The sequence below is a fragment of the Cavia porcellus genome, unplaced genomic scaffold, assembly GCF_034190915.1.
Source record: "Cavia porcellus strain 051 isolate PalLab524CR breed Dunkin Hartley unplaced genomic scaffold, mCavPor4.1 scaffold_40, whole genome shotgun sequence".
Lineage (NCBI taxonomy): Eukaryota > Metazoa > Chordata > Mammalia > Rodentia > Caviidae > Cavia > Cavia porcellus.
The window spans coordinates 5,790,962-5,815,107 of NW_026947523.1; the positions used below are offsets into that span (position 1 = coordinate 5,790,962).

General features: G+C 51.5%; 2 protein-coding genes and 1 pseudogene across 3 annotated transcripts in view; all 3 read left to right on the forward strand.

Annotated features, from left to right (window-relative positions):
* The first annotated feature begins 46 nt into the window (after window positions 1-46).
* LOC100724756 (cytochrome P450 2D17-like) lies at window positions 47-9,937 on the forward strand. The gene is made up of 5 exons (XM_063243847.1): window positions 47-8,273; window positions 8,567-8,719; window positions 8,808-8,968; window positions 9,342-9,518; window positions 9,695-9,937. Exons 1-4 carry the CDS (start codon window positions 8,123-8,125, stop codon window positions 9,480-9,482), a joined length of 606 nt encoding a protein of 201 aa, XP_063099917.1. The 5' UTR covers window positions 47-8,122; the 3' UTR covers window positions 9,483-9,518; window positions 9,695-9,937.
* Window positions 9,550-24,137, forward strand: LOC100724476 (cytochrome P450 2D16-like; annotated as a pseudogene).
* The window catches only part of LOC100718953 (cytochrome P450 2D17-like), a 131,369-nt gene continuing 121,431 nt past the window's right edge, over window positions 14,209-24,146 (forward strand). The window contains exons 1-2 of one of the 2 annotated variants that reach the window (XM_063243844.1): window positions 14,209-14,343; window positions 18,280-18,368. The gene's annotated coding sequence lies outside the window, so the exon portion shown is untranslated. Of the gene's footprint in view, window positions 14,344-18,008; window positions 18,118-18,279; window positions 18,369-24,146 lie in introns of those variants that run through there. The other variant, XM_063243845.1, reaches the window with a different exon arrangement.

Below are 24,146 nucleotides of genomic sequence, written 5' to 3' on the forward strand. Positions count from 1 at the left end.
GTTATAACGATGCCCAGCAGTGACAGCTCACCGCATGTCACCCATGGAGACCCAAGACCAGCACTGAGTTGGTGCAAACCCTCAGCAGTGGCTCGGGCCACATGGGTGTCGGATGAGGCCAAGTGTGAGTGGGTTTCCTCTAAGAACCAGCCCAGTCCCTGGCAGGGTGACAGATGGCACTGGTGCTCCCCAGTCCCCTCAGGTGCAGTAAGTTACCAGAAGGCTTGTAGAACTAGAAAGCTGCCACACTCAGTGTTGTGACTTAGGACAGATGACAGTCAGCTGCAGGGTGGGCAGTGGGGGGTTCCTGGAAGGCTGGCACAAGTGTCCAATTTTCTGAGTAGAGTCCAGGTGATGATCAGTTGTCCCAGCCAACAGGTGGGACACGTAGTGGGCCATGCTAGGTGCAACTCAGAATCCAGGATTTTCATGGAAGTTCAGTCTGTGGGTGTGCAGTGCCCACGTTGTTTAGTTCTCACGCTCTCCAACTTTTCTGACACCAGGGACAGGCTTTGTGAAGACAGCTTTCCTGTAGACAAGAAGTATGGGAATTGATTCAGGGTGATTCAAGTCCATTATACTTTCCGTGCACTTTATTTCTATTATTATTACCCTATAATATGTAATGAGATAATTATACAGCACACCATAATGGAGAATCACTGGGAGCCCTGAGGTTGGTTTCCTCCAACTCGATGGTCCAATCCGCATGAAGAGAGACAGTGACACCTGCAGCGTATTGGTCCAGCTGATTCCATGGTCTCCTTTTGGTTGCTGTCACTTCAGAAGTCCCTGCTTCCCTCGGGATGCATGAAATGGAAGGAGGCTTTAAATGCTTTGAGGGAAGTCTCAGGATATTTAGCCTAAACCAGAATCTCTGGAGATTTGAGGTCATCTCAAAGATACTTTTAAGGCAAATGTCATTTGTGATCTCATGCACTGACCTTCTTCTAGCATGGACAAAGTCAGTTTATCCTGCTCATACACAAATGGGCACAAAGCTGTATCTTTCCCGGTCAGAGGTCTTTTGTGGTTGGGAAGTAATGCACAAACTCTTTTGAAAGGTAAGATAGGCAACTGTTGTATCCATGAGTTACAAGGAGAACAATTACATACCGGACATAAAATTTATAATATTACTTTATGGTCACCCAGTGTTAAATATAAGACCTAGAAAATACAGTCAAGGGCCTGGATCCCACAGTAATGTCCTTTATGAGGCCAGCTGAAGACCTGGAGCCCATGACAATGCCTCCCACTAGTCCAACTGGAGGCCTTGAACCCAGGACAATGACTCATGCAAGTCTCTTTTATGAAGCTGTGTTGGGAAGGCCCAAAGGTCAGTGGTGGAAACTAGAAAGTCTATGCCAACAGGATGAAGGATCTGTGCCAGTATGTGGAGTGTTCTACACTGGAACCAGGAAGTATGACACTCAAGGGCCAGGCCTCCCCTGAAAAGTACCACAGCCATCCTCAGTGACAATGAGGTTGTAAACTCCTCCAACGATGACAGTCAAGCACATGTCAGGAAGCCAGCATGACAACGTCTGGAGATTAAACAGCACACATCTTCCCCTCCAGAGCCAGGAAGCGATGCTCAGTGTATGGGCCAGAGCTCCTCCAAAATGAATCGCAGCCACTCTCAGTGACGAGATCCTGAGCTTCTCTGATGAGAATAACTGGATTCATATCGAGGAAGCTAGCCAGGACGAGCTCCTCCAGAAGAATCAAGGGCTCCAGAAGGCAACACTTAGAGAAACCTTCAATGCCTCGTTCTTCTCCATGCCTGTATTTATGCTGGCAACTTTCCTTAGGTGGCCCATCTACACTCAGTGCCATACTGATTTAATTTAGTGAGTGTTAAGTTGACCATGCATTTTTAATTCATAACTGCAACCATGCACCAGCTGAGAGAAAGAAGGCCCTGGCTCAGTCTCTTTTACACTCTCTGCTAATGTCTGAAACATGTTGAAATCCCAGCGTTCATTCATCACCCCCGTAATTCCAGTGTGGCTTTCAATGCAGCTGCTTTATCTGCTGACTTGAACACAGTTGTTCTCCACTGAAGTGACAGATTGGAGTTTGTCCAGCAGGTTGAATATGTCACACAAGGAAGTTTTATAACTCATTCTTTGTCACTGAAATGTGCTTTCAGTATCAACTGATTTTTTCTAAAAGAAACCTCAGGAGTCACTCAAAAACTCTGGCTGGTGATCTGCCTTTAGATAACCATCTCACTTCTGTGTGTAAGAAAAGACATCATCTGTGCACTGGGTCTAGCTCCTCACAGAGCTGCACAAACAGGTGCGTTAAGGACATGTGCTTTAATGTGGTTGCTCATTTTAGCCACAGTGTGTTAAGCTAGGTGACGTTTCTCAGCTCGCCAGTGTCTCTGTGGCTGGCACAGTACATGCCCCCACACTCGAAAGCAACCTCTTTGATCCATATGGTAAAACCTGAAAGCTGTCAGGTCCAGGCAGCTGCTCCACCCATGACTATTCTGACACAAAATGACCAGTTCTGTTTTGTGATATATCATCATCATTCAAAGAGTGGCAGAGTTCTACAGGTAAAGAATAGGTTGGCAACAAAAATTCACATAATGTATCCTCTTGCACATCCCCCTGAAAAATAAACTAGGAAAACAACAACATCGTCGCCTTGTTGTCAACATCGGTAAACTTATGGAGCTGGGTTTTGTACTATCAGTAGCAACAGTGCCTGAATATTGCTGTGCTGTGACATCAGTGCACCTTTTTACGATGCTGGCTGGGAGCAGCAGGAGGGCAGCTCTTCACCAACAGTGAAGGGATTCTTAGCTTCAATGACACAGTAGCCACTGGGGATGATGCTCGCAGTGCAGACATGTTTCATGAAGTGAAGATCTTCCATACTTGCCTAGATTCTTTGTATTTATTTATTGTTTCTTTTGCAAAACTCCAAGTGCTGATTTTTAATGCAAGATGCTTGATCTCTGTGACAGGGTTTTGAAAATTTCATGGCTTCATTAGATAACCAATGTCTATATATTGTATGAGGTGGGCTGGAGAATGAGTCATCTGTTGCAATGAACTTGTAGTTTAATTGGAGGCTTTTGGCGGGGGAGATTCAACTTGCTTTTTGTGAGAACCTGAAAGGCAGCGCTGAAGGGAGGCGCCCTGCAGCGCCATGTTGACTCGCACAAGGGAAGAACCCTTCAGCAATAAGGCTTTGAGACCCTCCTGGTGTGTGTCCAAGGCTCCTGGCATCCTCGCACATGAGAAGGTTTCCAACGCCGGCTGCACAGTGACCACAGCAATGAGCCTGAGGCAGATGCAGTTGTGAAGAATGGGGGCATCTCTGTCCCAGGATTTGGGTAGCACCTGTTTGTGGAAGGAGGGGACACTGGGAAACGTGCTCGAACTTTAATAGGAAGTTGTTTTCAGTGGAGAAGTCTCCAGCTGCCCAAGCAGCCAGTCCTGTCTGAAAAGGGACATTTGAAGGCACGAGAGGCCTCTCAAGACCCCTCACCTGAGCAGTGCTATCAGGGGACAGCGCACTTCTGGGGACTAACTGGCCCAGCAGGCTGCACACTTGAGCCATGCGCATCAGAAGTCACAGGGCACAGTGTGGCTCCGCAGTACAACACAAATACGTTCTGCAGGGTCTCAAAAGGCCATGCCCACCACTGCCTCTCCAAGTGATCACAGGTGACATGCCTGCTTCCAAAATGTGAAAATTATGTAAAATTTCACCGCCTTGATTGTTTATTCAGAGGACTGGCTAACCATGGAAAGCACAGGCAGCGCTGGAATCCTTCTTACCTGCTCTCCTCCTTTGCATCCGCCTGCCCAGCTCAGCAGAAGCCCTGACAGGCTGCAGCCTGCAGTGCCCGTCAGCCCCACGGCCCCCCAGGAGGATCCCCAAGGTCCCCAGAAGGAGCACGAGACATGGTGTAGGTATGGCTAAACTGGGTCAGGCTGGGGGCAGGTGACATCTGGGCTCACTGATTCCTGTCAGTGGATCTCCAGGGTGGGCCCCTCTTTCAACAGCTCAGGGTAGATAACATCTGTAGCCAAGGATGATGCTGACTGGTGTAAACAGCTTACATAACCAAGGCTATTACTGGCACGTGGCCATGGAGGTGAATCTGGTATAAATGGAGACTAAGCGGCCAAGGACTGCTGGGAGTGTACAGTGGGGAGGGCTGCAGAGCGGCTAACCAGGTGGACTCTGGCTGAGCAGCTGAGTAAAAGGTGTTTCACCCAGTCCACAGCTCTGCAGCTCTTCTTCAGGCTGCTCGAACCTCAGGTGACTTGCCTGGTCTGCACTGGTGAAAGACAGGGTTTCCGTGTTCTATTCTGGTGGCACTGGACACTGGGTATTGAACCCAGGGGCCTTAGCAGTGTGCTGCATCCACAGCCTTTTTTATTTCTTACAGCTTACTAGGTTGCTCAGGCCTCTTAACTGGCTCCTCCTGCCTCAGCCTCCCAGAGTGCTGAGATCACATGACTGAGCCATCATGCCCAGTCTTGTCACATTAATTGGAAGTACTGAGTCTTTCGTGACAGCATCCACAGGCCTCACCAATTATTTTCCCCCAGGATGTAGGTGATGCCTGTTTGGGGGAGGGGCAGGTATGTTTTACCAAAACAATGAATTCCAGGAGCAGCTGTACTGGTCATTTCTAGAATATCACGTCCAAAGAGTGCAGCGTTGTATCTGAGAGCACAGAGCTCAGATGAGGACCACGATGCTACCCTGGAATTTTAACCTCAGTGCCCGCTATTTCCTCTGTCCTGGGAACACAGAGCCACCTGCTGTGGCTTACTTTTCTTGCTGCAAGAGGCATCAGTGAATTGAAGCACAGGGCTATGACCAGCAGTGCCTGCACCGAAGGGCTGGCCCGGAAGACTTATTAATGTACATGTGTCTGGTGGCTGCCCCACCCTGACCACAGGATCCTGGCATGAGCAGGACACTGCCTGAATTGCAGACACGCCTGTGACTTCATACCCATGTGAGGATGACTTCTGGAGGACAGCTTGACACCCCAAAACACACACACGTTAAATGAAGGCAGTCCTGCCCTGTGCCAAACACCTGGACCTTCCTGCCAGCCCTGCCGTGAGTCTCTGATGTTCTTGGGTAGGAAGTCGATGCCAGCTGGGTGGGCACACTTGGCTGAGGCCGTGAGGGAGGCACAGGCTGGATCTGAGAAGTGCCAGGCGTAAGTGGTGTGGCAGATTGATACTGGTGTCAGCTTGTGTCACCAGCTGAACTGAATCAGCGTGGTCGGCCCACTTGATTGCTGCCAAATAAAGGGAGAACTGGAGCGGGAGAGGAGCGCCACCGGTTCTCCACGGGGTTGGTTCTCCAGTTGCTGTGGGCTCTCCTGGAGGAGCTTGTGAAGCTCCTTTTCTGGTAGGAACTCAGCTGTTGTCATTATTGGAGGAGCTCGGGACCTGTTATCACTGAGGATGACTGTGCTACTTGTCAGAGGAGCTCTGGTTCTTACTTTAAGTGTCGCTTCGCTTCGTGGCTCCAGTGCAGAACCTCCAAACTACTGGCACAGATCCTTCACTCCGCTGGCACAGACTTTATGGCTTCCACCACTGACCTTTGGGGTCCCCCAGCACAGATCCGTAAAAGAGATTTACATGAGTCATTGTCATGGGTGCTAGGTCTTCAGCTTGTGTTATGGATTAAAAACTGATGGTCAGTTTAACAGCAGCTGGATTACATCAGCATGGTGCTGAGCATAGATGTCCCACCTGAGGAAAGTTGCCAGCATAGAGATGTGGAAAAGGAAAAGCTAGGCATTAAGGTGCATTGAGGCACTGAGGCATTGTGGGTTCTCCTATGTGTTGCTGTTTGAGCCATTGGTTCTCCTGGAGAAGCTCTGGTCCTCACATCGAGCATTGCTTCCTGGCTCAGGAGGGGAAGACGTGTCGATTGGTCTTCAGGATGAATTTGTCACACTGGCTTCCTGGCATGTACCTGACTGTGCTTATCATTGGAGGAGCTCGGGGCCTCTGTGTTGCTGAGGACAACGGTGGTGCTTTTCAAGACAACCCTGATCTTGTGAGTGTGACTGCTCAGCTCCAGTGTAGAATCCTCACCCTACCAGCACAGCTCCTTCACCCACTGGCAGAGACTTTCTAGCTTCCACCACTGACCTTTGGGCCTTCCTGGCATGGATCCATAAAAGAGACTGACAGGAGTTGTTCTTGTGGGTTCTGGACCTCCAGTTGGACTCAGGGGAGGCATTGTCATGAGCTCTGGGTCTTCATCTGGACTCCTATGGGACATTGCTGTGGGATTCAGGCCCTTGGCTGAATATTCTGTCTTTAGTGTTGCAGATAGATTTTCTGCATTTCTTTGTGTTAACTCTGGGTGACCATCATAAAAATAATATTATAAACTCCATGTCCTGATTCTAATTGTTCTCTGCACAACCGCTGACTACAATAGCTGGATGCATGCACAACATTGCTGTTGGATCCAGGCCTTGGGCTGGATTCCTTGGGTCTTGGTGTGTGGGCAGATTTCCTGCATTTCTTGTACTCACTCTTTGGGTGACTGTCATAAATAATACTATAAATTATGTGTCCTTTATTGTCTTGTTCTCGTTGTAATCCCTGACTACAATAATGGGCCTTGGCCTTCTGGTGAGCTGAGTGGCCTCGAACCTGGTCGCCAGATCTGCAGATCCCACACTGCATCTGTCTGCATCCTGCTGCCTCTCACACATGCAACAGGATGGTTCAGTGGTGCCTCAGTCCCCAGCCAGGCCATCTTGACCTACAGTGGCTCTCAATCGGCCAGCAAAGTCCTCCCTGAAGTCCCCAAGGAAGTCCTGCTGCAGCCTGAGGCACTGTCCCCAGGGCTGTCAAAGCTTTTCTACCTTGGCATGTCAGTTCTCTCACATCTCTGTACCCACTCTAGACATGCACTTGGAGCAGGCATGCATGTGTCTCTTTCCCATGGTGCCTCAGGGTCACCTCAGTATAACACAATGAGTGTGATCATCCCCTGGTCTCCTGCCAGGTATCTGCTCCCCTCCCCTTGGTATCGCGTGCAGAGACGAGAAGGGCAGAGACTTCGGCCCCCAGCCTTTGCTCCCTCCAGCACCCTGTGGCTGCATGGTCAACAGAGCGGTTGGTTCCTGCCAGAGGACAAAGGGCAGCCTCAGCTTTTTTGAGTATAGGCGGTCTGCTGCACATCTAAGTGGTGGAGTGTGTCTCCTGGTCCTGGGGAAGTGAGTGGTGACAGGATCTGTGTGTCCAGAGGGGTCTGTGTTGGGAATTAACACAAACCATGGGGCGGCTGACTGGGGATGCACTGTACTCTGTGGCCATGGCTCTGGCTGCTTCCTGCTCCTGGTGGACCTGATGCACCCGTGCCAGTGCTGGGCTGCTCCCTACCCACCAGGCCCCATGCCAGTGCCAGGGCTGGGCAACCCGCTGCAGGTGGACTTTGAGAACCTGGCATACTCCTGCCACAGGGTGAGGGAGGTGGAGGCAGCACTGACAGAGGTAATGGTGACCCCCATCTCCGGACAATGGGTGGTAGGAAAAACCGTGGGCTGGACAGGGACCTGGGACCCTAAGAGGAAGCAGTGGGCCAAGGTTCCTAGAGGAGGGGACTACAAGGTCTAGGGACCCTTTGGATTCTCTAAGGACAGGAGTGGAGTGGACAGTCAGTGGACCTGGGAGTGAGTGTGTAGGGCACAATTTGTTTAAGCCCCAAGTTTCTCCTGCTGACATCAGACGGAAAGGTGCTTGGATAGCGGAGTGGGGCCAGGCCCCTGAGCTGCCCTCAGGCAGGAAGGTAAGGCTCAGAGGTAGCCACTGACCTGCTTCATGGTATTTACTCAGTGGGGTCTTGGGCCTCTCTGCTCATTCCACTACCTTGATTTCCTCGTCTGTAACCTGGGAGGCTGATGAGGCCAAATACAGTGTCCTGATTCCATCCAGGTCATAGCTGGGGGTGGGGGTCAGATCTGTCTCTAAAGTGATTGCTCTGAACATCAGAGGATGTGACCCCTAGCATTGGGACCCGATATCCTGGGGCTTAGTGGGACCTGGGTTCCTGTGTGGGACCAGGCGTTCCACCCACACTGCTAAAAGGCAAAAGGCACATGGTGGTCCTTGTTTTATGTGATCTTGGGGCTGCCAGCGTGACAAGTACCCTGACCTCCACATATAGCTTTGAAGTCGCTTTGGGGACATGTTCAGCCTGCAGTTTGCCTGGACTCCAGTGGTCGTGGTCAATGGACTTGCAGCCGTGCGGTAGGTGCTGGTGAACCACAGCAAGGACACCTCAGAACGGACACCCTTTCCCACCTATGAGCACTTGGGCTTCAGATCGAGTTCCAAAGGCAAAGAAAGCATGGAGGGGCACAGATGACTTCAGAGTAAGACTTGGGGGAAGTGGCCAGGGGGAGGCCAGGGCCTAATGGTAAGGGTGATGTGGTCAGGGATACAAGGAACGGCCCTGTGTCCCTGGGGGAATTCTGGAAAAGTGAGGGCACAGAGAATGTGACCAGTGCCCTTGATCACTCACATGCCTGCCTCATGCACAGATGTGGCCCTGGCACCCTATGGACCCGCCTGGCGTGAGCTGTGGCGCTTCTCCGTGTCCACCCTGCGCAACTTCAGCCTGGGGAAGAAGTCGCTGGAGCAGTGGGTGACCGAGGAGGCCGCCTGCCTGTGTGCCGCCTTTGCCTCCCAGGACGGTGGGTGATGGGCCAAGGGGCACCAAGAGTGGACAAGGCAGGAGAGTGACAGAAAGGATGAAATGATGAGGTATATCCCTGTTCCCAGGACGCCCTTTTCTCCCCAACACCCTGCTGAGCAAAGCCGTGTGCAACGTGATTGCCTCTCTCATCTATGCCCGCCGCTTTGAGTATGAGGACCCAGGCTTCATGAGGATGATGGACCTGCTGGAGGACTCTTTGAAGGAGGACTCTGGCTTGGTTCCCCAGGTGCGGGGCTCCGGGCAGTCTGGGCAAGAGGCAGATTTGCATACATCAGCGACAGGAACAAGGCACCTGAGGGAGGACACCCCAAGTGGAAAGAGCAGAAGGTGGAGAATATCAGACAACAGTCACAGAGAGGTGGCCCAGGGTCAGGACTCCCGGGAGGGTCTCCTGTCCATGTTGGGAGCTACTGACGCTCCTGAGATTTCCAAGGTAGCATGCTCCTTGCAGCAGCACAAGCCAGCAGAGACCGTGGAGAACACAGGTCTCAGTGACATGGGCAGCCCCTGTATCGTCCCTGAGGAGCTTGGGACCTGAAGCTGGTCCAGCTAAGCGCTGAACACAGCAAGGACCCAGAGTCTCTCTGTGGCCGTCACAGGTGCTGAACGCAGTCCCCATGCTCCTGTGCATCCCTGGGGTGTCTGAGAAGGCCTTGCCTGCACAGAAAGCCTTCTTGGATCTGTTGGATGAGCTGTTGACAGAGCACAGGACAACTCGGGACCCAGCACAGCCACCCTGAGACCTGACTGATGCCTTGCTGCATGAGTTGGAGAAGGTGAGGGGCAGCTGCCAGAGATGAAGCGGGGATGGGTGCTGGGGATCCAGTGAGGTGAGAGCAGGAGAGGTGGGCCTGGGTATCTCAAGGGACCCAGCACCTTAGTGGGTGGATGTAGGATGGGTTCATGGGGGATTTCCTCCCTCTTCCCCCTAAACCTACCCTCTCTGGCCCAGGCCCAGAAAACCCTGAGAGCAGCTTCAATGATGAGAACGTGCGCCTGGTTGTGTCTGACCTGCTCATGGCAAGGATGGTGACCACTTCGACCACGCTGGCCTGGGCCCTGCTGCTCATGATCCTGCACCCGGATGAGCAGCGTGAGCCCAGCAGAGGCTGGGGGAGAATGCGGAAGGAAGAGTAGTGCAGGGTCCTCAGGAGTAACTGAAGGCCACTCTTGGCTCCAAGAAAAGGCTTCCCAGGTTCTTGTAAGCATGACACCCTGCTTACCTGGACACAGCCCTTAAAACAGGCGTGTAGAGGGTCAGGACACTGCCTCCAGGACTGACCCCCCCTTGGGGATTCTTGTTTGTGCAGCCCGTGTGCAACAGGAGATCGATGAAGTGATAGGGCAGGGGCAGTGCCCAGAGATGGCGGACCAGGCCCGCATGCCCTTCAGCAACGCCGTGATTCACGAGGTGCAGCGCTTTGCAGACATCGCCCCAATGAGTTTACCCCACATGACGTCACGTGACGCTGAGGTGCAGGGCTTCCTCATCCCCAAGGTAGGTCTGGGGCCCTCCTTCCCCAGCCTGGCCAGTGGATTCCCCTGGTGCTGCCAGGCCCAGGCTGGCTGCATGTGATGTTGAGCACAGACAGTGCCTCCCTGTCCCCAATGAGTCTCTGGGACAATGTAGTAAAGAAGTTTCCAGCCGGGGGGTGTCACATGTCTGTGATCACAGCCCTTGTGAGACAGAGGAAAGAGGATTGTAGTGAGTTAAATGCCAGCCTGGACTACACAGTGAGAGTGTTTCTTTAAAAAAAAAAAATCCAAAAAGAAAAAGAAGTAACTGTTGACAGAGCCACTTCATGAAGGGACTGGTAGCAGTGTGAGCCCCATGGGAACTGTGTGCCCTGACCCTGGCACAGGATCAGAGAGGGCACTGAAGGTTACACCAAATGGCCCAGGTGTGAGGCAGGTAAAGTATGCTTGTGCATGCTCAGTGGCAGGGCTCTCTGTGCCCACCTTAGTCCACCTTCATCCCGTGTATTTCCTGCCAGGGGACCACAGTCATCGCCAACTTGTCATCCGTGCTGAAGGATGAGACCACGTGGGAGAAGCCCCTCAAATTCCACCCTGGACACTTCCTGGACACTGAGGGCAGCTTTGTGAAGCCTTCTTGCCATTCTCAGCAGGGGCCTGATTCTTGGATGTCTGGTCCCTGTCCCCTTTTCAAGGTGCCTTGCTGGGGAGACACCCAGGCCGCAGTCTGACTGAGCCCTGTCCACTCCCACAAGTCCCCGAACGTGCCTTGGGGAGCCCCTGGCCCACATGGAGCTCTTCCTGTTCTTCACCTCCCTGCTGCAGCGCTTCAGCTTCTCGGTGCCTGAAGGGCAGCCCTGGCCCAGTGAGTGTAGTGTGATTTCCTTCATAGTGTCTCTACTCCCCTACCAACTGTGTGTTGTAGCCCACTAGAGGAGGCACCAAAGCCCCATCCTCCCCCCAGCTGGGGCCCTGAGCCACAGTAAACCAGTCTTGCCTCTGCCAGCGTACCACCTGACTCCCTCTTGTCTGAGTCAGCCAGGTCCCCTGTGTCATCCACCCTGCCGGCCACTGCAATTCACAAGCAAACTGATATTATTGATGCTCAGGAGATGACAGCTCACCTCAGGCCACCCTGACACCCATCCCTACCAGTGGGTGGTGGCAAAGCCCAGGCAGCAAATGGGCTCCATGCGTGTCAGGTTTGAGGCAGTTGTGGTTGGGCTTGTACTGGGAATGAGCCCAGTCCCTGGCAGGTGGCAGATGCTCCTGGTGGTCCCCAAGAATCCCCCAAGGTCTCAGAACCAGGGAAGCTGTCACACTCATCCTTCTGTTTTTTCAGAGGCAAGGAGAGATTGAATCAGCAGCAGGAAAAGGTGCTCAGGGTGGAATCCAGGAAGCCGGCAGGAGGGTTCAGCTGTGCTCTCTGAGGAGAGTCGCAGACGTGGTCAGTGCTCCCAGCAGCAGGGTGGGACACACATGGTGGCACTGGCCATCGGGCAGCTTAGTAGGACCTTGCTACCGAGGCTTTTGTTGTGGCTCTGTCCTATGGGGCTGGCTTTTGCATGTGGTTGACATCCCTGACTCAGTCTTTGTACTGCTGGGTCAGTGAGACAGCTCAAGGCTCCCACTGTGATGCAAAGAAAGAAAACTCCTACCTGGCACAGGTAGAGCTTGTGGCGTGCTGCAGAGCCCCAGGTGTGTAAAGGAACCTTCATCAGAAAGGGGTCCAAAGGCCTCAGCAAAGGCTCCCAGCAGTGGGTTTGGAGTCTGACATCCGCTTGCTGTCAGCAGCACTGATGTATCCCAGCAGCTTAGGTGACTTACTGCCTGGCCCTCTCCTCTTGGCTCTGAGAGCAAAATAATCACTTGCGCTTCAGTGTCTCTTTTTTTCTTTTTTAATGATAAAGGTACCTCCTTAAAGTGTGACATTTTGCATTTGTGGTCTTTTGCTGTGTGTGTGGCCTGCCAATGTGTGTGGTGTGCTGAGAGGGAACCTGAGGCTCTGTGCATTTCTGCCCCTGAGCTCCACCCAGGCCCTTTTCCCAGTGTACTCAGTAGCCTGCAGCCCTCAGCACTGCCCCTCCACTGATCTCTTTCCAGCTGTGAAAACTGAGGCTCTAAATCCCTGTGACAGTGGCTCCCATCCCCTCCTCTGCCCCTCTGCTGGTGACCACCAGTCTACTTTCTGTTTCTGAGTCTGACCCCAGTGGCCATGGGGAGATCATCAGAGAGGAATCTCATGACTTTTCAGGTAAGGCATCGTCCTCAGGATTCCTCCATGTGGCAGCAGGTGTCACTGCTCCTTTGCTTGAAGGCAGCGTAACTTCATTGTGTGGATGCCCAGGGGCCCCCAACCGCACTGTCTCTCCTTCCTCAGTGTCTTTTAAAGGTGGGCATCACAGTCTGAACACGTTCCATGCAGATTCCAGAAACTGATGATTCATAAGTTGTAAGTCGTGAGCTTTCCTGAGAAGTGTGGTCAATCTCATGCCTTTGCTGTGTGCTACTCATTCAGCAGGTGGGACACTGCTGTCACATGTGGCCTAAAATGATTTTCTCACAGTTTTCTTTCCTGGGCTGATAGTGACTTCAGTTGCACACTAGGTTTTACTTCTCATGAAGTCCAATTTGTGTATTTTCACCTTCTTGCCTTGTCTGCAGAACCAATTTGCAGAGGTTTCAGTCCATGATCAGCTGGCTCCAAGGCTGGGTGGCCTGGCACTGGGGCAGCACATCAAGGTGGCAGAAGACACCAAGGCAACAAGAGCCAAACGGGGAGGAAAAGCCTCTTTTCCTCTCTAGATTATAAGCGGCACCCCCATGTCTGTGCCCTCCTGTCAAGGCTCAGGGTGCTTACATACTGAGTACCCTGACCCCTGCAGAGTTACTTCCTTAAGTTTCTAAACTCCTTTATCCTCCAGGTAGCAGGATGTATCATCCATTACTCATGGATTTTTTCTATTTATTTTCTTCATTTTTTCCCCTAAAATCTTTATTGACATCTCCTTTAACGTCTTTCAGCAAGGTTTTATTTTCAGTGCTTATGTCCTTCACTTCCTTGGATTGCTTACTTGCTGGATTTCCTTCTTTGTGATGCTCTTTTAAATGAGTTGTATTTTTCATTCTCATTTTCACCTGGCTCGGCCTGAACTTTGGATCCTATTGTCTGAGCCTCCTGAGCCTGCCAGTGTGTGAGCTCTGCTTCAGTAAGTTATGTTTTATAGTTTCCGAACTGCACGGTTCCGAACTATTTCCATCTCTGCATCATTATATTGCTATTGACCCATGTGAGACCTGTGCTCATTACACACTTACTAATATAGATGGCTAACTGCTTTATGTATTTGTTTTCAGTTAAAGAAGGGAAGAAATGAGGAAAAACAAACCCAAAGTTCAACAGTACTGACTTTCATGTTTGCTTCTGTTGTTTTTCCTTCTTTTTTGTTTTTTGGTACCGGAGATCAAACTCACAACCTCGCACTTGTGAGGCAAGCACTTATGCCACTGAGCTAAATCCTCAGCCCTATGTTGTTGCTCTGTCCTGTGATGTTTCTTCTTGATTACCAGTTAGTGATTAGTATAATTCTTTTCAGCCTGGAGAGTTGCTTCTACAGCACATTCCAAGTCAGGCAGGTTGGCTGATAATGAACTCCCTCAACTTTTGTTTCGCTAGCAGTGTCCCGACTTCTCTTTGATTTGTGAATGGTACTTTGGCTACATAGAGGAAATTTCGTTGACAGTCTGTTTACTGTGCTTTCTGTATTTAAATATGACATCTTATGCTTTTGGATCTCCATCACCAGTGATAAACAACCAAGTATGACTCTGATGTTTCTTCGCATGAGATGGGTCACTTTTTTACTGCTTTCTAAATTCTTACTGCATTTCTTGGGGCCTAAAATAGCTCTGAGGCTCCATCCCCTCCCGCTCTAAGTCCCCGAATACATTGTGAGGAAATACAATTCCCAGCAGGCTCTGCGCACGCTAGCGGACTACAAGTCCCAGAGGACTGTGGGAGCAGGCTGGGGTAAAATCCCCCTTAGAGGCTTCTCCTCAGCATCCTTGTGGTGCAGCCCTGCAGCTTCAGTCTCTGCTCTCCGCCCCGCCACCTCTTTCCTCGAGGTAGGGGTGACCCGCGCGGGACAGCAGGGACCGTCCCCCCGGGAGACCGCGAGCCGGGGCTCCAGGCTCCAGCCTCCTGAGGGCCGCCACAGTCCCGCCGCGTCCTCGGCCGCCGCGCTCTGTGCAGAAGGCTGAGCGGGAGGCCGCCGCTGTGTCCTGCGGAAGGGCGGAGGCGGCTCCCAGCACCGCAGTGCCGAGCCCCGCGGGTACCTGGTGGCTCCCGCTGCCCCGGGGTGGGGCCGGGCTCCCACTGCACCGGGAGAGGGGAGGAGCGGGGGTCCAGGGCCGCCCAGCAGGTGTCGCTGTCGCGCTGTGGCCCTGTGACCTGAGCCTGAGGCTCTGCAGTGGCAGCTGGGCGCTGTTTGAAGGGCAGATGCCTGGAGGGCTTCCCAGAGGCTCGGAGTGAGAAGATGCAGGACGCGGTGAGGGCAGCTGGGTCTGGGAATCGCCGCAGAGAATTCTCCAGCTCCGCGGAAGTGGGGGTTTCTGTCCCGGAGGAGGCAGGAGGGAGGCCTGCGCCACGTGAATGGGCGGCTTTGATGGGAGTTTTGCAGGTGTCTGGAGCCCAGTGGGGTCAGGCGGTGGCTGGCAAATGTGACTGCTAGTGCAGCACCTTTTGTCTTGCGGTCCACCCAAGACTTGATTTTATTTTATTTTTTTGGTACCAGGGATTGAACACACAATCTCACGCTTGCCAGGCAGGCGCTGTGCCCCTGCACTAAATCTCCAGCTCGCTCCACCTCATAGTTTAGCGGAGCCAGGAGTGTTTGTTTTCTGCTGTCCCTTTCCACAGAAAAGGTATTCTCAGGTCACTGGCCACCTCTGAAGAAATGCCCCTCCTTACCTTATTGGGAAATATTCAGAAAGTTTACACAGAACATACAAGTTATTTTACAGTGAGCATTCATAGGTCTCAGCTGAAACATTCAATTAATAGCAGTTATCCTGTTTCTTGTCATCTACCTGATCATCTTTCTGTGTTTACGTAACATAAAGTTAGTTATCTATTTCCTGAAATACTCAAGTATGTACCCTATCAACTAGAGTCCCAGAATTCTTTCTGACTGCATTCTTTTGCTAGATATATGGGAGGCAACCCTAGGATGGGCCTCTGAGATGTGGGAACCGCTTTGCATGTGCTGTTGAATTTGTAAAACCTGAACATGGTTATAGGCTCACCTTAAGAGCACAGGCATGAAATGTGTGAATGATCCTACAGGGAACAAAATTGTGTAAAGAGCGACCAGAGTGAGAGACTTCAAAGGCCAGTTGCCTGAACAGGTCATGTTAGCATGCGCTGAAGTCACCCCTCATCCCTCATGCTGTCTGTGTCAGGTCTTCATAAATTTGACCAATACTAACCTGCTAGCTTGGTGTGTGATTTCTAAGCATTAGAGGGACAGCGCTGCATGACACTGTTGTCAGGCTCATAGTTCTGAAGAATAAAGATCTCAGCTTTGAGTCCGTTGGTCTAAGAATGTTCTTCCGTGCGCAAAATCACAGACCCCTCATCCTATTAATTTGTCTGAAACAGAAAGGAAATGGGCCCTGAAAAACGCACCTCCATTGTCAAGGATAGTGTTTCAAATGTAGGATTATGTTTTACTTCTAGAGGATACACTTAGGGGAGCAAGTATTTTCAAAACTCAATATGGTGGCATGTTCCTGTAATCCCAGTATTCAAGAGAGGAAAATTGCTGTGAGTTCACGGCCAGTCAGAGCTATACAGTGAGACCCTGCCTCCAAATCCATTAAATTAAAGAGAAAGCCATAATTTTTTGTGTTGTTCTCTCTGTCCTGAATGTGGAAGGCACACCTGTGAGGAAGCAGGATACAGGCAGAACTCTGTGGTCCTTAGGCTGGCAGAAAAAACAGAACCAGCACAGTGGTTGTGGCAGGAGGCTTTGTGTTCCCATGAAGGAACTTAGGGATAGATGTCCCCAAAGGGAAAAGTGCCAGTTTCAAGTGGAGACGTCTGTCACCACACATGCCTGGTCCATACACTCTGGCTGTGAAATCTTTCAGGTGCTGTATAGTTTGTCCCTTGCCCCGGACACATTACTGTACAACCATGAATTAAAGCAGGACATGTTTCTTTAGCTCACAGCTTTTAAAGAACTGGGTGCACAGCCTGCTGACTGCCATGCAGGAAAGGCGTGGTGGAAGGGTTTGCAGAGAAAAGCTGCCTGCTTCAAGGCAGGGGAAGCAGAGACAGAGGAGAGGAGCTAAGGAAGGACACATACTCTGCTAGGTCACAATCCCAATTACCCCCTCTTCTGACCAGGCTGTGCCTCCTGACAGCATATTTCGCTGTGGATTTTTCTATGGACTATCCCCCTAATGAGTAGCGCACCCCATGATCCAGTCTCCTCCCAAAACCCATTCCTATGAACACAGGAAACTCTTGCGAACTTGTAGACCTGAAATATAAAGGAAGTTGTGGAGGCTCCAGTGCAATACAGTGCTGGAGCGCTGGGGAAGAGCGAGCCAGGGGCCCGTGGCAGAGCTCTGTCTCCTCCAGGAGAGACAAACAGATCTAGCGGGCTCCTTAACTGGTCTTTCGTACTCTACAAATTATTATCCAGTACACCTTGGTAAAATGTTTGGTCCAGGCTGGGCAAGATGTGGCAGCGAGACTGGTTCCCGATTGGGTGGAATAGAAGTTTCAGAGGACCCAAATCCCTTGTGTTGACATCAGAGGGAACTGCTTGTGGCTGGAGGAACAGGGCGAGAGGGTGTTCAGCAGCATTTCAGTCAGGCAGTTGATACTGAGAGAGGTGCTGTGATCAACAGCAGAGCCCTTGGCTGCTGTGTGGTCCTGGCCATGTCTGCTCTCATCTGTGTATTTGAGTTTTCTGATCTGAAAAATGGGTGGCTGATGGACCTGGCTGATACTCCTCTACTCTGCCCAGATCATAGCTGGGTGATCAGATCTAGACCTAAAGTGACCTTGGTGAATTTACGACGTGACAGCAGCATGCAGACACTAGATGTGGGGGGCATAGTGCTTGTCTAGTATAGCTGATGCTGTGAGTAGCATCTTCACTACCATAAAGATGTAGAAAAAGAAAAAAAGCAGTAGTACAGCTGGTTCTTGTACTTTTCGAACTGGGCTCCACACCTTGGGAGTGAGACCGGGACATGCATTGTGGCAGTCACCCCGGCATCACAGGCGGCCTGTCCCTCCACCTGCAGCTGCGATACGAGTTCTGGGATGTGTTCAGCCTGCAGTTTGCCTGGACTCCAGTGGTTGTGCTCAGCAGGCTGGCGGCTGTGCGGGAGGCTCTAGTGGACCATGGCGAGGACACCTCAGATCGGCCAAGAATTCCCAGCAAGGAAGTAATGGGTTTGGGATAGAAGCCCAAACTAAAGGTCAATAGGGCACAGATGGCATCAGGGCAGAGCCTTGGGTGCAGTGACTAAAGGTGGACAGGGCTTACCGGGTATGATAATATGCTGAAGGGACAGTGGAAATCCTTTTCTTCTGGATGTGAAGCCTGGAAAAGGAGCTGTTGCACGGTGGTAGAAACCATGTTTGTGTCTGATCAGCAGGCAAGAATGAGGAGAGGATGCAAGGGCACAGGTTAGTACTTTCTGGTCCTGACTGGAGTTCTCCATTCCAGGGGTTATCGGGGCACCCTATGGGCCCACCTGATGTGAGAGCGGCACTTCTATATGTCCACCCTGTGCAACTCGGCCTGGGGAAAAAGTCCCTGGAGCAGTGGGTGACCGAGGAGGACGCCTGTCCCTGTGCTGCTTTTGCTAACCATACTGGTGGGCAGTGGGTTTAGGGACGCAAGGAGTGAATCATGTGCACAAGTGACTGGGAGAAGGGCAGCAGCATGACCTGCATTTCTATTCCCAGGCAGCCCTTGTGCCCCAACTCCCTGCTGAACAAAGCAGTGTGCAACATGATCGCCTCCCTTATCTGTGCAGGCCACTTTGAATGTGATGACATGACCAGCATGAGGATGTTAGAGATGCTGGAGGACAGCGTGAGGGAGGACAATGGCTGGATGCTTCAGGTGCTGGGTTGAAGGGAGTCTGACTTGCAGAAGGGTCTGACAGAATAAGGTGCCTGCAGGAGGAATTGGAAGAAAGCATCAGGGAGGATCACTGCAGGGAGAAAGGGCTGGTGGTGGTGAATCAGACAGCAGTAATGGGAGAGGTGGCTGAGGTTCAGGGCTGCCTAGAGGATTAGAGCCTGTGTCCGTGCTGGCAATGACACAAGCTCCTGAGGTTTCCATGGTAGGAGGTTCTGTGGCAGCTCAGCAGCTAGAGAGAGCTTTGATGCTGGCACAGTGGAGGGAGGGGGCAAAAGTGTAGAGCGTCATGCATTGGGTCACCATGGAGGAGGCTGGGTGTGACATGGCTCCTGTGAGTATGGAGCACAGGAAGCACCCAGGCTCCCTCTGTGCTGTCACAGGTATTGAACTCATTGCCCCTGCTCATGCACATCCCATGGGTGGCTGCGACGTCCTGCGTGCACAGAGGTCCTTCATGGCCTTGAATAATGAGCTGTTGGCTGAGCACATCACAGGCTGGGACCCAGACCAGCCTCCCCGAGATCTGACTGATGCTTTCTTGACTGAGGTGCATCAGGTGAGAGTGGACTGTGAGAAGTGATCAGGGTCTGTGAGCCAAGTGTTCTGGGAGTTGTGGGGTCTCAGCACCTCCCAGAGACCCTGCACGTGTACTGAGGGGTGGTGCATGGGGCCATTTGAGCCATTCCTCCCACTTTCCCCTGAGGCCACACCTTGCCTGTCTCAGGCCCAGGGGAACTCCGAGGGCAGCTTCAATGATGAGAACCTTTGTCTAGTCATATCTGACTTGTTTGGTGCAGGAATAGTGACCACATCAATCACAATGTCCTGGACTCTGCTCCTCATGATCCTGTACCCAGATTTGCAGCATGAACTGGATTTGGAAGGATGGGAACTGAAGGGAACTGAATTATGACAGGGGTTTAAAGTTTATTTGGTAAACCCATGGCTCAAAGCAGAGGCTTGGCCAAGGATACTGAAGCATGGATGTCCCTCTCATAGGGACATGACCTTTAATACTGGGGTGTGCAAATGAGGGCCGAATCTCCAGGGCATGACTCCTGTCGAGATGCTTCTCTGTCTTGGCCGTGTGCAGCAGTAGATCAGTGAAGTGATAGGACAGGAACATTGCCCAGAGATGGGGACCAGGCCCACATGCCCTCTACCGATGCTGTGATACACGAGGTGCAGCAATTTGCAGACATCATCCAAAGAGTATTCCCTACGTGACATCTTATGACACTGAGGTGCAGGGCTTCCTCATCCCCACGGTAGGACTGACACACTTCTTTCCCAGCATGGCCACTGCCAGGTGTGGTCAGGAAGTGTTCTGTCCCCTGGCCCCAGTACCATTGGTGCTGCCACTCTTGTGTATGTGGTGCTACCCCCAGTGTTGCCCTGTGCCCGCTGATCCCCCAGGGTGTTGGAGGATGAATTAACCCAAGTGACAAGTTGTTGGAGAATCCTGTGCACATGGGGAAAAGTGGGAGTATAGGTACCCTTGAGGAGCCCTGTCCTGTTGCCCTGTGATCGTGAATGGTCCTGAGAAGCTTCTGGGACTGATGGATAATTGAGAGGCTCCTTGTGACTCTGTACCCCACCAGACTGTGTGCACCTCATAGAGTGTGCTTGTGGATATTAAGTGTCACGGTTCCTGTGTCCTGCATCTAGGCCACATTCATGCTGTGTATCTCTGCCAGGGGACTATCCTCCTCGCCAACCTGTCCTCAGTGCTGAAGGATGAGACTGCCTGGGAGAAGCCCTTCCACTTCCTGGACATTTCCTGGACACTGAGGCTGCTTTGTGAAATGTGAGGCCTTCTTCCCATTCTCTGCAGGTGATTGTAGTGGACCTGGCTTGCTTCCAGGGTGCCGTGGTGGGAAGGAGCTCAGGCCTCTGTCTAAATGAGCCTTGTCCCCTCCCACAGGGCACCGCATGTGCCTCGGGGACCCCTGGCCCGCATGGCCTCTTTTTCACCTCCCAGCTGTGGCATCAGCTTCTCTGTGTCTGAAGGGCAGCCCCAGCCAAGTGACCTTGGTGTACCTTACTTCCTAGTATCTCCACCTCTGTACCAGCTCTGTGCTGTGCCCCACTAGAGGATGCACCCGACCGCCAATTCTATCCTAGATGAGAGACTTCATGTACAATAAACCAGTCTTGTGACTGTTGCTTGGTGTCTCCTCCCAACCTCCCCACTCAAAGCCCATGTGTGATGTTTTCTTCCATGTGTCTAAAGCCACCCTGATTCCGTGCCTTATCTATCCCAACCTGATCACTGCAGTCACCACATGACAAATGTGCCTAATGATGCTCAGCAGGTGACAGCTCACCCCATGTCACCCATGGAGACTCAAGACGGGCTGCTGAGTCAGTAGCAAACCCTAGACAGCAGTCTGAGCTCCATGGGTATCAGATAGGGGCTGAGTGTGAAGGGGTTTCTGTTGGGAGTAAACACAGTCTCTGGTGAGTTACTGGATGGTATTGGAGGTCCCCAGGGTTCCCCTCAGGTTCAGTGAGTAGCTAGAAAATACAGTAGAAATGGCAATGTTCTTGTATGTGTTGTTATGGTTCATTACAATGACACAGTACAGATGCAAGCTAACAGCACTGAAAGGCACAGGGTTGGGGTCCAGGAAGACGGAGACAAGGATCAGCTGCACTGTCTGAGGAGTCACCCAGATGGTCAGTTCTCCCAGCCACAGCCGGTGACTGACACAATGGGCACTGTTTACCAAGGCATACGCAGTAGAACCTCGGTGTCCAGGGGTTTTCTTGAGGTGCACTCCATTGGTACAGTGCACCGACATGGGAACCTCAGGAACTGAGTTTCTATCTCCTCGGCGTCATATTGAGGCAGTCCCAGGACCCACTTAGGCCAGGCTGCTTCCATGAACTGTGAGGTTTTTTCATAGTTCTCATAGTCCCAGGTTTTTTATTTCTTTGTTGGTTTCTTTTGTCTTTTGTCTTTTGTCTTCTTGAGACAGGGTCTCACTATGCAGTTCAGGCTGGCCTGCAGTTCACTCTGCAGCCCAGTCTTGAACTCACAACAGTCCTCCTGCCTCAGCCTCCAGAGTGCAGGGAATATAGGTGCCTATGACCATGCTGGGCTTCTAAGCCCGTTGTATCAGGAAGAATGGACCAAGGCCTTCGGGAAGGTTTCCCTGCTGCTCACCAGGAGTCAGGCATTTGCTCTGGCACATGCAGAATCCAATGCATGAGCCCGCCGTGGTGACGAAGGCACAGGTCTGCCTCTCGGCTCTTCCAGCAAAATGATCAAAGCCCTGTGAGCATCCATCTTACTTTGTTTGTGGCATCTTCCTCCACCATGCTTGTTCTTTTTTCTAATGCCATGGATCAAACTCCAAGCTTTGCTTATAGTCAGCAGATACTCTGCTAGTGATTTACACTTGCAGCCTCATCTTACCCATTTCTAAGCATACTTTTCAGTGGTGTCCAATGTATTATAATGCACAACAGCCCACTGACCATCCATAGCTCTGTTCATCAGGCAAAACTGAAGCCCTAATCTGCTTAGACAATAGCCTGCATTCCTTCCTCCCCACAGCCCCTGGCACCCACCGTTCTATGTTGTATCTTTATGCACTTGAGCGCTTCAAAAAGTCATCGCAGTGGAATCCTACACCATTTAGCTTTCTGATTGCTTATTTCACTTGAGGTCCCAGGCTCCGGTTTCCTTCACAGCATTGCAGACATCAGTACATCTTTCCTTTTAAGGCAGATTAGCTTTCCACTGTGTGAATTTGTCGTCGTCCTCCCTGTTCACAGTTTCTCCTAACTTGGTTTAGTTAAGAGTGGGAAACCAGAGTCTGAAAAGCTTTGGTGAAAATTTCAGAAATACACAACTTGTGAATTTTCAATCGTAAGCCACGCTGAGTTGACCATTTAAGTTCATAGCCCGTTCCTCCGTGTTGTTTGCCAAGCACGCATATACCTGTGTCTGGCATGTGCTTGCCGTGTTGGCTGTGGACCTGTCGGGTGCTTGCTTGTCTGAGCAGCCGTTGCTGTGTCCTAGTGCTGCGTTGAAGTTAGAAAGTCAGGAGCAGCCTAAGGCCATCTCACAGCGCTTCCCCTCAGCTCCCTTCACGGTGTCACGTGGCATTGATCAGCTGACAATGTGCACCAAGGAGAAGTGTGGGACGTCAGTAAGTCTCCAGCTACTCAAGCGGCCATTGCTGCTTGAATAGGGATATTTGAAGCATAGAAAGAAGAGAGAGACCCGTCAGGACCCCTCACCTGAGCAGTGATGTTAGGGGACAGTACACCTCTGGGAATCACTCCCCAGCAAGCCCTGCACTCGAGTCATGGTCAGCAAAAGTCATGGGGTTCAGTGCAGCTCCATAGTACAACATATGCTTACATGGTCAGAGCCTCAAAATCCATTGCCAGCACCTCCTCTGCAAAATTGTCACAGCCTGACCTACCTGCTTCTGAAATGTGGAAATTATTTAAAATTTAACAACCTTTATTGTTTGTTAAGAGGAGTGGCTGAACCATGCAAAGAACAGCCAGCGCTGGAATCTTTCTTACCTGCTCTCGTCCTTCACATCCACCTGTCCAGCTCAGCCATGGCCCTGACAAACTGCAGCCTGTAGTGGGCATCAGCCATGAGGTGGTGTAGCCCTGGCTAAGACGGTTCAGGTTGGGGCAGGTGACATCTGGGCTCACTGATTCCTGTCAGTGGATCTCCAGGGCAGACCCTCTCCCAGTAGCTCAATGTAAATAACATCTGTAGCCAAGGTCGATGCTGACAGGTGTAAACAACTTACATAACCAAGGTCATTACTGGCACGTGGCCACTGAGGTCAATCTGGTATAAATGGAGACTAAGCGGCCAAGGACTGCTGGGAGTGTACAGTGGTGAGGGCTGCAGAGGGGCTACCCAGGTGGACGCTGGCTGAGCAGCTGAGTAAAACATGTTTAACCCAGTCCACGGCTCTGCAGCTCTTCTTCAGGCTGCTCAAACCTCAAGTGACCTGCCTGGTCTACACTGGTGAAAGACAGGGTTTCCTTGTTCTGTTCCGTTGGCACTGGGTACTGGGTACTGAACCCAGGTCCTTAGCAGTATTTTCAATCCACAACCCTTTTTTATTTCTTGTAGCTCACTACACTGCCCAGGACCATCTTAAATTTAGGCTTCTCTTGCCTCAGCCTCCCAGAGTGCTGGGGTCACAAAAGTGATCCATCAAGCCTGGTTCTTGCCACACATTTAATTTAGTGAGACTTATTTGACAGCATCCATTGGCTCCAGCAATGCACAGTGTATTTTACCCTATGATATAGTTGGTGCCTGTTTCGGGGAAGGGCTGCTGTGTTTTACTATAACATTGAATCCCATGAACATGTTTCTGGACTATTTCTAGACTGTTGCATCCAAGGAGTGCAGCGTTGTATCTGAGAGCATGCAGCGTGGATGAGGACCCCGATGCCGCACAGGAACTTTAACTTCAGTGCCTGCCCTCTCCTCTGCCCTGGAGCATAGAGCCTCCTGCTATGGCTTACTTTTCTTACCATAAAAGGAGCTAATGTGTTGAAACTATGGGCTATGACCAGCATCACCTGCACCGAAGGGCTGGCCCTTGGAAGATTCAGCTCATTAATGCACATGTGTCTGGTGGCTGCCCCATCCTGACCACAGGACCCTCGCATGAGCAGGACAGCGCCTGAATCCCAGACACACCTGTCACTTTGTACATAAGGATGACTTCTGGAGGACAGCTTGACACCCCAGAATACACACAT

What these genes read in the sequence shown, in the direction of transcription:
- LOC100724756 (XM_063243847.1), top strand. Translation starts at nt 8,123, where the DNA reads ATGGTGGTCCTTGTTTTATGTGATCTTGGGGCTGCCAGCGTGACAAGT. An exon ending in CGCCTTTGCCTCCCAGGACG is followed by an intron (nt 8,720 to 8,807) that starts GTGGGTGATGGG and finishes CCCTGTTCCCAG; the next exon opens with GACGCCCTTTTCTCCCCAAC. An exon ending in ACTCTGGCTTGGTTCCCCAG is followed by an intron (nt 8,969 to 9,341) that starts GTGCGGGGCTCC and finishes TGGCCGTCACAG; the next exon opens with GTGCTGAACGCAGTCCCCAT.